The sequence below is a fragment of the Gadus morhua genome, chromosome 22 (genome assembly GCF_902167405.1).
Source record: "Gadus morhua chromosome 22, gadMor3.0, whole genome shotgun sequence".
Taxonomy (NCBI): Eukaryota; Metazoa; Chordata; class Actinopteri; order Gadiformes; family Gadidae; genus Gadus; species Gadus morhua.
This window is the reverse complement of record NC_044069.1, coordinates 9,788,102-9,800,601: the sequence shown is the minus strand read 5'-3', so window position 1 is coordinate 9,800,601 and position 12,500 is coordinate 9,788,102. Positions and strand designations below refer to the sequence as shown.

At 49.5% G+C, this 12,500-nt stretch overlaps 1 protein-coding gene across 1 annotated transcript in view; it reads right to left on the bottom strand.

Moving 5' to 3' along the window:
* Positions 1 to 6,976: 6,976 nt before the first annotated feature.
* The window catches only part of LOC115536321 (terminal nucleotidyltransferase 5A), a gene marked incomplete in the record, with an annotated part of 17,862 nt that continues 12,338 nt past the window's right edge, over positions 6,977 to 12,500 (bottom strand). Inside the window, 1 exon segment of the mRNA XM_075074176.1 lies at positions 6,977 to 8,646. Within this exon segment, the coding sequence (XP_074930277.1) occupies positions 7,614 to 8,646 (1,033 nt within the window).

Below are 12,500 nucleotides of genomic sequence, written 5' to 3'. Positions count from 1 at the left end.
CGTGCACAAACACACACACACATACACAAACACACACACACACACAGACACCACACACACACACACACACACCCAGACACGCACACACACACACACACACACACACACACACACACACACACGCACACGCACACGCACACACACACACACACACAATTTAATTGAGCAGCCATCACATCCAGCCCCGAGCCATGTGACAGCCCACAAGCCCTAGCCTGGAGCCGGGAGCCGGGAGCCAGGGGCCCGCAGCCGCACGAGGCCCCGGGGGCAGCCATCGCGTGCAGACGTTTTTACTTAAGAAAACACAGTGGACGGCGTCAGAGCCGCTGCACGGCGCACGCACACACACACCCTCCAGCTGTGCCCGGAGACGGAAAGTAAACTCAAACTGTATGTAAATGCCAGCTGAAGTGGGATCCGAGGCCATAAGAGTCCACTTAAATATCCCCCTTTAGCCCATATATTTGAAAAGGTCTGGGATGTTCACATCAGAGAGTACACTGTATATGTGCTAGCACAGGTACGTGTGTACATAAGGGACCGTCCTATGGGCTAATATTTAGTTCATAAATCAGCCTTGTATCAGCCTTTAACATGTCCCACTTGTTTCCTGCTATTATCTTACAGTACACGGTACTACTGTGTACTGTAAGATAATAGCAGGAAACATTTAGTCTCACCTGCCCGGACTCTTCTCCCTTCAGGATAGCATGCTGAAAAAACCTGAATCTAATTTCCCCAGGCGCCTGGTCCTCACCTCAGCCGTCCGGTGGGGAGGAAGAGATCTGTGACCCGACCTCTAGCTGTGCATGGTTAACCTGTCCAGACTTATTTCTGCAGAATTTTCCGGTAAGGTAGTCATGACAAGCCCCCTGATTGTCACGGCAATCCCCTCATGACCTGTCTAGGACAGACGTGACTTCTGAATGCGACGAAGCACACAATAGTAGTACAATGTACCTGCTAACTGTATGCACGCAGAATTCTCCTCTCTAGAAGAGTGAGGAAGAATGTTGGAGGAAATTTCCTACTGGCATTTCTCAGACGAAATGCCAGTAAGGCTCCATGTCTCCAACTGGTTAGCAGACTGAAGAACAGAGGTTCCTACGTTCTACCCAAGGGGTCTTTGCTTCTTAACGAATGACAATCAGTGAGCCCCCCCGGCCCCAAGTTCAGACCAGAGGTAATTGGTAGCCTATAGTGTAGCTAGATCAGACAGCGTGAGGGAGCAAAGTTCAAAATAAGAAAAAGCTAAACAACATATGGATTTCCCATTACTAAACACACGCACACACACAAACACACACAGACACGCACAAAAATGAATGTCACCATGAGTGTGTGAGTAAAATCCTTCCTTTTCCAAACCAAGATCTCAACTCTTATTCTAGACGTCCAATTGTAAACAGATCGGCAGCTTATCGACCCTTCACCACTTTCTCTGCGGGAATAACACCGGATCCACTAATACGCTATCGCAACACTTCCCTCTCTACGTTCCCACCACGCCTTCCAGGATCTGTCGAATCAGCCCCTCTCATTAACCCCCCGGTTCATTGACCAATTAAGGTGTTAGCGGGCGTAATCCCCGGCTAATGCGTAGCACTTCAGCCCTTCGAGAGCCGGCAGGGGAAGAGGGCCGGCTGCCCTCCCCCCCCCCCTCTATCTGGAGCATCTAGACGTCAGCCACCCAGGAAGGATTGAAATAGTCTGAAATGTATATGAGAGCCACCGTCACCCTGCACTGCACTCAGCCGTAGACGGCTTCTTATAGGCGGCTTATAAACAAAGATTAAGGATCTGCCTCAAGCTATGGCAGAAGTGCTGGATACATGGTTGTACGTACGCGTGTCCTGTGAAACTCTCAGGTTGTAAAGAACAGAGTTAGACGTTATGATCAGCCTCTGATTGGCCGACATCGGCAAATCAGAGGCTGATTTTAACAGCTAACTCTTTTTTCTCTAGAACCTGATTAAAGCAGATGTGCTGGATACATGGTTAGAAGCATGCGTCTTCTTGGAAACTCTCCGGTTGTAAAGAAAAGAGTTAGACGTTAAAATGAGACTCGGCCGACGTCGGCCAATCTGCACAAACCCCCCTACCCCTACCCCTCCTCTCTCCGCCTCCCTTCACTGTTAACATTGGGGTACAGCGGTCATTGATATTTATGAGGCGAGCCAAGGGGGCGACGAACAGGGGTGACCTTTCACAGCACCAGGGTGTTTACTGGCGCGGCCGTCAGGAAGCAGCAGGGGGTCGGATGGGGGCCGAGCGAGGTAAACACCCTCCACCTCCAGCCCCCCTCCCAGCCTGGTTCTCCTCCCACAAGCCAATTGGAAAGCGGGCAAAAGCTTGGGTTTGAATATTTATAATATTGATAATAATGATGATGATAATGATGATGATAATAATAACATTAGGGGAAGGCTTCATGGTTTGAGGCCCGTCATGGCCGACACTGGCTGGGTTATTTACAGGGAGCTTTTCCAAGTCGTCTGGTGGAAGAAACGCATTCCTCATTTGCTTCAACTTTTCCAATGAACTTCTGCAGTGTGCTGCAGCAGCAGACTCTCTCCTCTCTCCCTCCCTCTCCCTCTCTCTCCCTCTCTCCCGCTCTCTCTCTCTCCCCCACTCCCTCTCTCTCTCTCTTCCCCACTCTCTCTCTCTCTCTCTTCTCTCTCTCTCTCTCTCTCTCTCTCTCTCTCTCTCTCTCCCCCACTCCCTCTCTCTCTCTCTCTCTCTCTCTCTCTCTCTCTTGTCCCCTCAAAGTTTACCATACACAGACTACACCCTCATTGGTCTGGAGAGGGTTCCTTAAAAAGACACTTTATTATTTTAGGTGGGGATATGACTCAAAGAAGCGCCGCGCGTTGTCATCCTGAGACGTCTGCGACGCCTCTCCTCGCGTTGGTCGTGAAAACGCGCCGGGGAGACTGAGGCCCGCTCTGTAAGAACACCGCCCCTCTGATGTACTTACCAAATTAGAGGCTTTGGTGTAATTTGTCCCAGGGCAGTGGGGAGAGTGACAGAGTCGTGCATCACTGTCTCCTTCTCTCTCTCTCTCTCTCTCTCTCTCTCTCCCTCTCTCTCATTGCTCTGTCTATCTGACTGTCTTTCTTATATCTGTCTCTCTGTCTGACTCTCTCTCTGTCTGTCTGTCTGCCTGTCTTTCATTATATCGGTAGCTCTGTCTGTTTGCGTCAGTCTCTCGTTCTGTATGCCTACCCGTCTGTCACTCTATGTCTCTGTGTCTCACTCTCTCTCTTTCTGTTTGTGTGTGTGTGTGTGTGTGTCTCGCTCTCTCTGTCTGTTGGTCTGCCTGTCTTCCTCCCTCTCTCTCTGTGCCTCTGTGTTCCACTCGCTCTGTCCGTCTGTCTGTCTCTCTCTCTCTTTCTCCATGCTATTTTGGTGAATGGTTTACACTGCCGAAGCAATTGTCGGTGTCCGTTTATAGGGGAAATTATGGCTGGGCCTCGTTTTGCCGAGTGACTCACCACCCAGGAACCAGCGCTGCTGTACTGCAGTACTGGAGTACCGAACCAGCAGACTCTCTGGCCCAAGCAAACAAACGTCTGAATTTAGCCAACGAACTCCCCAAACAGACTCATACACACACATGTACACGCATATACACAGAGAGTCCATCACTAGCGCGATAAAAGCGAAGATGGAACTTGAAACTTACAGGACCGGTTCTGTGGATAACGGCGGAAGGAGTTCCAGGAAATGGGCGAGCGTCAGAGAGATGTAGAGGATGGAGTGGGAATGAGACCGGCCCCCCTGTGTCGAAGGGTCTAGGGTGGGGGCGAGAGGGTTACCTTGGGGCACCACTTCCCCCACCCTGAAGCCGCTAATTAGCCTTTATTGGAGTTGATCTGCGGGATTCGTTTTTTTTTACACAATGACTCATTGCATTTTATTGTATCCTTGCTTTAGAAAGAGATGGTATTTATTTAAAAGGTTTAATTAAAAATCGCGGCCTTTGAGAGGTCACACTTCCACCATGCTCATTTTGTTTTCGAAAGTCTGCCCGTGGGATTAGTAGCAGTATTTAATTGGATTAATAATTCCTTAAAGCCCCCCCTGCTTAACCATAAAGCACACCGACTCTCCAGCCGGTCGCCTGTATTTACTTTACACTTTGCGCTAAGCTACAGTCACTCACGCAGGCCGCGTTGCGTTGCTCACTGGGGGGGTTTGACACACTGGCCTTTGAGAGGAACCAGCTGTGCCGTGCGGGTCGCCATCAGACAATGCATTTATTTATTTATCCAGCGCAGTTTCCCCTCGACCGCAAAGCTATGTTAGGATAGAACGCAGGGAGCAGATGATATTGAGCGGCCTGTTAACTCTGAAGAATCCCTCTCTCTCTCTCTCTCTCTCTCACTCTCTCTCTCTCTCTCTCTTCCTCTCTCTCTCTCTCTCTCTCTCTCTCTCTCTCTCTCTCTCTTGTCTCTCTCTCTCTCTCTCTCTCTCTCTCTCTCTCTCTCTCTCTCTCTTGTTGTCTCTCTCTCTCTCTCTCTCTCTCTCTCTCTCTCTCTCTCTCTCTCTCTCTCTCTCTCTTGTTGTCTCTCTCTCTCTCTCTCTCTCTCTCTCTTGTTGTCTCTCTCTCTCTCTCTCTCTCTCCTCTCTCTCTCTCTCTCTCTCTCTCTCTCTCTCTCTCTCTCTCTCTCTCTTGTTGTCTCTCTCTCTCTCTCTCTTGTTGTCTCTCTCTCTCTCTCTCTCTCTCTCTCTCTCTCTCTCTCTCTCTCTCTCTCTCTCTCTCTCTCTCTCTCTCTCTCTCGTTCTCTCTCTCTCTCTCTCTCTCTCTCTCTCTCTCCTCCCGCAGGTGGGACCATTCACGGGATAAATGAGACAAGTCCTGTAATCTAATCAGCCGCCGGGCAAGAGCACCCCTAAACATGACAAGATTGGGCTGAGTGAACATGGACCATACGTCTCCGACACACACACACACGCAAAGTCACACAAACATACACACACACATACATACACACACACATACATATACACACACGCACACACATACATACAAACACACAGCTGGAGGGGAGATACCAAGTCCAAGCTCTCCGGTCGGGGGGTCAAAGAGTCAAAGCCGTCTCTCCGACGGTGAGGTGGTGGAAGAGGAGCCCACCCAAGTAGAGTGGAAACGATAGGAAAGAATTTTGTCCAAGCTTAGCCTCAGTGCTAGGGCATTAGCTGAGCATTAGCTCAAGTTAGCATGCAAACACGTCAGCGGGGCTCAAAGGCGTCGGCTTTGTATCGTTGACTTTTGTGTACTAATCTTTTTGGACGCAGGTTAGACACAAAAAAAGATAATGGCACGAATAAAAGAGCAATTAAAATGACACAGCATGTTAGTTGTGTCCGCCCTCGTGGGAATGCAATGACAACATACCCAGGGACTGACGGCCATGGCCTGGCCGTTGTGTACTGCTCATTGTGTACTGCTCATCAGGATTCCACACAACTGGCAAGTATGTTGTACAGATGGGATCTCCGGATGAGTCACGAGACGTCCCCTGGAGAACAGAAGGCTTTAGCGTACTAAAAGGATACGAGAAAGCTGTGTCTCTCCCCCTTAGTTTCCCCACTGCACAATTCCCCACTGTGTTACTTTAACTAAAATAAAACATTATTTGTTCGAAACAACGTCTGAGAGAGACGGATATTTCCCTTGACTGCTCAGTACTGAATCCCAGACGTTTCTTTCGTGTCCGTTCTGGCAGTGTTGCATTTGAGTGCACCAGTAAACCCCTGAATATACTTTTCTGCTTTTAGCCTAGAAGGCCATTCAGCCTTTATTTACTCTGGGTATACTGTGTATTCCTCCCTAAATCCCTATCATCAAGAAGGACCAAACCTCATAAACCCTGCCGTCATACCGGGGCAACGCGGGTAAGAGGAGGTCACACTGACTCTGGTGGCGGCCGAAATGTCGAGCCCGGGTGTGAACGCAACACTGGATGTTATGGCCACCCTAGCAACAGACAGTGCTGCAGGGCAGCCCCCCACCCACTGAAAACACACACCATCCCGTTTCCTTTTTACTACACAGATCTCGGCGGCCGCAGCCGGCCAAGACACACACACACACTTCACTGGAGGGATCGTCCAAGATAAGTCATAGAATCTCCTCTTCCTGTATGACACCGAGGGATTTGAGAGAGAGAGACGGAGAGAGACACACACACACACTAGGGGGAGGGAGGGGGGGGGGGGGGTCTCTCCTTCCTGTAAGCCTGGTGAGTCAGAGTGCAGGGGCTAATGTAAAGGGCCAGCCCACAAGGGAATTGGCCCTTTCCCCCCCCCTCTTCTAATGCTAAGGGCCGGCCTGGAGAAACAACACTTTGTTTGTGTCCAGTATTTGGCAAATGAATGGAGCAAATGTGCTCATGAGAAACGAGAGAGGGGAGAGACTCAAGTGAATTTGGAGTAAAGGACCACTGAGACACAGACTCATATTTCCCGGTTTGCCGCTGATTTACAGCTGCTTTGTTCCGGCGCTTTAGTGCCCCGACTGTTAAGCTGAGGTCAGATGGATTCGGGGGGGGTGGGGGGGGGGGGCACGGACAGTAGACTGCAGACGGAGATAGGGGCCATGGAAAAACAGGATGACGGCATGAATGGCAGGACCAGCTTGTAATGTGGAAGAATTCCCTCCATATCCCCAAGAACAACATGTCCGTGAATCCGTTTCCATCGTGGAGTGAAGGGAGGAGTGCACATGGTGCACTCATTGGGACTTTTATTTGAACACACAAAGACTGAAATGAAAAACCTGGAGACTATTTTCTGAATATGTGCTTCCCTAATGTTGACGCGGATGTTAGTCTTTGCTGCGTTGTTTAAGTTTATCGTCCCGTTGCCATCCACTCAAATATCATCCGGTTTACAGGCTCCAAGAAACCATCATATCATTCTCATTGCAAAGTGCTCATAAAGTGTTCTTTAAGTGCAAAAAAAGACCAGGTTGCCATAGCTTGTTTTTATTTTTTTTTAATAATTTCCAAACAAAGTACCCTGACCATGTATATCAATTTACAGTAACCTGAATACAAAAAAAAAAGATAAAAAATGTTGTCTTACACTGCATCTACTAAGTCATTTTCAGGCACTTGGAATAACATGTCATTGTTTAACACACAATGAGTTGTATTTCTTTGGTACTTTGGTGACGTTCGGGTCAGTTGAAACCACAGATAGAACAGAATGCAGCATTCCGCTTTAAACCAGTTATTTACTTTGCCATAAGCTTCCACTAGAAGAGAGATAGAACAAAACTTTCCTTCCTCACATATCAATGCTTCATTTTGTCTTACTTAACATCAACAAGTCGATATGAAACCACCATAGGAAAAAAAATTACGATCGGCTCAAAGAAAGATTTACAGCAGTAATAATATAACTTAGTGGAATAGTGTCAGAGTAAAAAGGCAAAAATAACCAAAACAGGACAAGAAATTAGTTTTTTTTGCTACATACGTACCGAGCACCGTAAATAATAACAACTCTGCTCAAAATCAATGAAAGTCAACGTCAAGAACCCCCAAAACAACAACAGCCATAACCAACCCCACCAGCGATTGTCCTCACATCACAGCCCGGCCTCAGCTGCAGGGCAGCCATGTCTGATAGGCGGCGCTACCGCACGCCCCCATGGGCGACTGCACCTGCGCCACGTAGTAGTTGCTGAAGTTGACGTCGCGCACGTACGGCGCCGGCTGGTAGTAGCAGGTGATGTTGGCCAGGGCGGGGATGGCGTTCTGCTCCGCCATGGCCCGCAGCGCCAGGGCCGAGATGAGGGCCAGCGTCTGGCGCCGCTCGTGGCCCATCAGGCACACGGTGCTCTCGTCCACCACGCGGTACAACGTCACCAGGCACTCGTAGCGCTTGTGCTCCATGCCCGCAAAGTGGTTCTGCAGGTAGGCCTCCAGCTTGCGGTGCTGCTCGCCGATGTCGGGGAAGTCGATGAAGAAGCGCGAGCACATGTAGCGCTGCATCTGCTTCATGTGCGTCTCCGAGGCCGGCCGGAAGCCCCGCGCCAGCAGGTGGCAGTACTTGAGCAGGCCGCCGCCGCGGATCTCCTCGGGGCTGCGCGTGGCGATGGTCTTGGTGCGCAGGTGGCCCAGGGCCTCCTCCACGTCGCCGTACATGCTCTCGCCCTGCACGGTGGGATGGAACGCCTCGGACATGGGCGTCTCCGAGCAGCGGTCGAACAGCAGCAGGGAGTCCAGGTTGATCTGGAACGAGTCCACGCTGAACTCAAACTGCCGGCGCAGGGTGTCCACGAACTTGAGCTCCACGTTCTTGCCCGTGTTGTTGGAGAGCGAGATGAGGCTCCAGCGGTCGGTGTCGTTGCACACCTTCACCAGCTTCTGGACGTACGCGTCCTTCAGGGCCATGGGGGAGATGCGCTCGCGGCACACGCCCTCTGGCAGGAAGTCCACCAGGCAGCCCAGCACCACGTCCTTCACCAGCTGGAAGGTCTTGTGGTCGGTGCGGTTCAGGCCGAAGATCAGGTCCAGGTCCTTGTAGCCCAGACCGTTGTCCTGGTGCAGCACGTGGCTGGCGGCCGAGCCGTTGAGCTTCACATCACGGACCGTCACACCCTGCTGCTCCAGCCGGGCCCGGACCACCTGGGAGAGGGACGGGAGAGCCAGGGGGGGGAACGTGAGATGGCCGCATCCACAATATGGAAATATCCAAGAGCATGCACGGGGAGGAGACGCTGGTGTAGGGTTTGATTTGGGAATTGATCAAGATAATCAAAAAGGGATCATGACACAATAGTGTCTACACGATGCCAACACAAAACAAAATGTACCTTTGAGTGCAATCATTCATACAACATTGTCCGTCGATAAAGAGTGAATAGGACTAAAACAAGTTGCATGAAAGGCTCCTTTCAACCAACATCTTCTTTAGTAGAACCTAATCACCTTCTGAAGTCTATTTTCTGAGCTCAGCTGTTTTGGATCATCTCTTAGATCTTCAAAATAAATGAAAACGCACTCTCTCTCTCACCAAACCCATCAAAACGATTAACAGGGGTCAAAATTTGGGACAAGAGACATAAAAGCGAGGTGAGGTGGGGCAGGGCTCAGATACTGAAAAAGGTTGCTTTTTCTTTCCCCAATGTATGTAACTCAGTCTGCAGTGTGACAGAGTAAGGGCCATGGGGGAGGAGAGAAGGGGATCACATATCATAGATTGTGAAACTAGATGAGATTATCCCCTCTTTGCCGTCAGCACACCGCACTTGTTTGGCCTCTGTGGTCACTTGCGAGCCCGAGATTATATGGCCACCACCGAGATTGCATGGCCGTCACATTGCAGACATGGAGACAAGAGATAAGCTTTGCCATACAACATGTCAGTGCCTGTCTTTAAGAGGCTTGAAAGCATTTTAGCTCTAGGAGCTCACCCAAACGAGAGGGGGAGAAGAGGAAGAGAAAATGCAGCCAATCTGAATTATAAAAAAAGGATGTGGAATGGTGAGCTGGTTGAGTCATAAGCTTTCAAAACTTCTGACAGTCCGCAATATTTAGAATCCTTCCTAATCCCTTTCTGGAATATAAACAGTTTGAAAATGAAAATGGGTTCTGCTGGAACGTTAAGACCCAAGACTAAAACATTGATAAAAGGGTACTGCCATGCCTTGTCTTATTTTCAGTTCCAATCACGATGGTTAACATTAGCTTACTCCTAATACGTAGGTTAAGACATAACTACTTTTCGGAAAGGTTGGGAAAGATGGCGTGTTCCACACATTCCCCCCAGGTTAAACTTCACCTTTACTTTTAGATGTGCACAGTGTAATAAATAAATCTTTGACCGCTTTTGGTGTAAGTATAATGGAAAAGAGCAGTCTTGTTGTATACAAGGCAAAACTCCCAATTGATTATACAACCAAAGTAAAGTTTAGCCAATTAACTGAAAAGGTCATTGTGCGTAAAAGTTGGTTTTCAAGGCCGCTTTTTAAAAGGCACATCATTGCAGAGTATCGGCTTTCCCACAAACAGTTTATCTTGTGTGTGTCTTTCCATTCTGTGTTAAAGCTAAGGTCCAAATACTTAAAACAGATGTTCTTGGACACAAAAAAATAATAATACCAAAACAAATGAAGAATATTAATAACAGTTGAACGTTTTATCATCACCATCATATTTTCCATCACGACCAGAGATTCGCCAACCCTAAGTGAATCAACGTGAACAAGAAACCTTTCGACTGCGCAACTGAATGGAAACCACAAAACCATCAATGACTGAAGGTGGTCCATTTGGCAAAAAGGCTTAATAGACCTGATTGATACTCTATGACTAATAATAGCAATGGGACATTGCTAGCCATAGTCGCACCACTACTATTTTGATTTTGGTTAAAACTGGCTGGCCGACACAACCCAGTGCTAGCTTACTAACACCGCACACAGAACCTCCGCCATCCTCGGCTTCACAGCTCGTAAACGCTACCCAGCCCATTCCCCGCGATCTCCCGACACCTGGTGTGCTCGGGACTGGGGGAGGCAGGCGAACTTTGTTAAAATATGATTTTAGTGCTGCAAACCCCCACGGTTGGTACGCGCCATCGGTCCATGACTCTCCTGTCCCGAAAGGTTCCTCTTTTTTTGATTTGATACAAGTTTCTTTAACCTGAATGCGTATTACACTGACTTAGTTGAGGCCCGCATACAGGGATGCTGCACACACACACAGAGAGAGAGAGAGAGAGAGAGAGAGAGAGAGAGAGAGAGAGAGAGAGAGAGAGAGAGAGAGAGAGAGAGAGAGAGAGAGAGAGAGAGAGAGAGAGAGAGAGAGAGAGAGAGAGAGAGAGAGAGAGAGAGAGAGAGAGAGAGAGAGAGAGAGAGAGAGAGAGAGAGAGAGAGAGAGAGAGAGAGAGAGAGAGAGAGAGAGAGAGAGAGAGAGAGAGAGAGAGAGAGAGAGAGAGAGAGAGAGACCGACCACATCTGTCTGCCAGGGAAGAGGGCAACAGCAAATGTCAGTTTGAACTTCTTGGCATTTGCATTGTCTTCCAAACTAACCTGTTAATGCAGTCTGCCAAACAAAGGCTTGCTATGCAGGAAATAATCAAGACAATTATTAGTGAGAGGTGGATTCTTTAAAAACAGGTTATTTTGTCTTGACCACAGCAATGTATAATGTCCTCTTAACTCGCCTTATGGTCTGAATCTTCACAAAGACCAAGGCAACACTTTTATCCCATGATCAACTAGAATTATTATTTTTCAACTAATGTTGAAAAATAATAACAATCCCGAAAATTAACCACTCCAGTAAATCGTGGAGTGGATCTGGGACTGGCATGCCAACCTGGGAGTTACCCAAGCTGTTGATCTGGTCCACGGGGAGCGAGAGCATGGGGTGTAATCATGTCGCTCCCTCTCAACAATAGGCCACCTGAGGGATCGCCTTACAGGCTGGCGGGCAGAGGGGTCGGGTCTGGAGACGGGTGTTCACTTACCACACCGATACCTTGTCAGGTGTGACCCACGGACCTGCAGTTACTGGAAAGGCTAATCCAGCCTCGTCTGGCCAGTGTTTTGTGTGTTGGCTTTTGTTTTTTTGGTGTGTTTTATTTTCTTGTACTTCCTCTAACCTGGAATAAAAGGGGAGACGATATGTTCCTGTAAACGCGCCGTCGCGGGAACACAGACTTTGCACGAAGAAAGGGAAAAATAAAAAAAGGAAAAGGGGCCTTGTTTCAAAACGAGGGCAACGCTGGGGTTTGGGGTGGAGGAGAGGGGGGGAGGGAGGATGGAGGAGTGGGGGGAGGGAGGGTGGAGGAGTGGGGCGAGGGAGGGTGGAGGGAGGGAGGGTGGAGGAGTGGGGGAGAGAGGGTGGTGGTGGGGAATCCAAAATGCATGGACCTTGCAGTCCCTTAAATGAACAACGCCATATTTTTTTCTTTTGGGCCACTCAAACAGTCCCCCCCCCCCTAAAATACACACTGGTCTCTCCAAGGGGGGGGGAGGGGGGGGGGGGATTGCATACAGACAAACACACACATGCCGCCGTAGACACACACACTCGTCCCGTTTCCACGGCTCTATTTATCTGGCCTTTACCATGGGGATGGGAGCCTTTCCAAAGAGAGAGGGGATCTGTGAGCTCACTGTGCAGCGGGCCGTCCCGGGGTCACGGTGACCCTACTGGGTCAGGGCACCCTACTATTGACTGGGCATGGAACTACTGACACCGGCGGGCGACAGCGATAAACATCTCTCCTTTCAGCTCACAGGGCCCGGCGGTAGCTGTGCCACAACAGATGTCATGTCATACGTGACGTTTCAAAGTAAAACGCTACAGGTAACGCACGCACGCACGCACGCACACCAATTTGCAGGTGGGGGCTGTTGGTTTGACTGTATGATTTGGGGAAGGGAAGTATTTTAATGAGTACCTGAGACAGACACCAGGGATATATTTGTTTGGGGGGGGGGGGGGGGGGGGGGGGGGGGGGGGGGGGGGGGG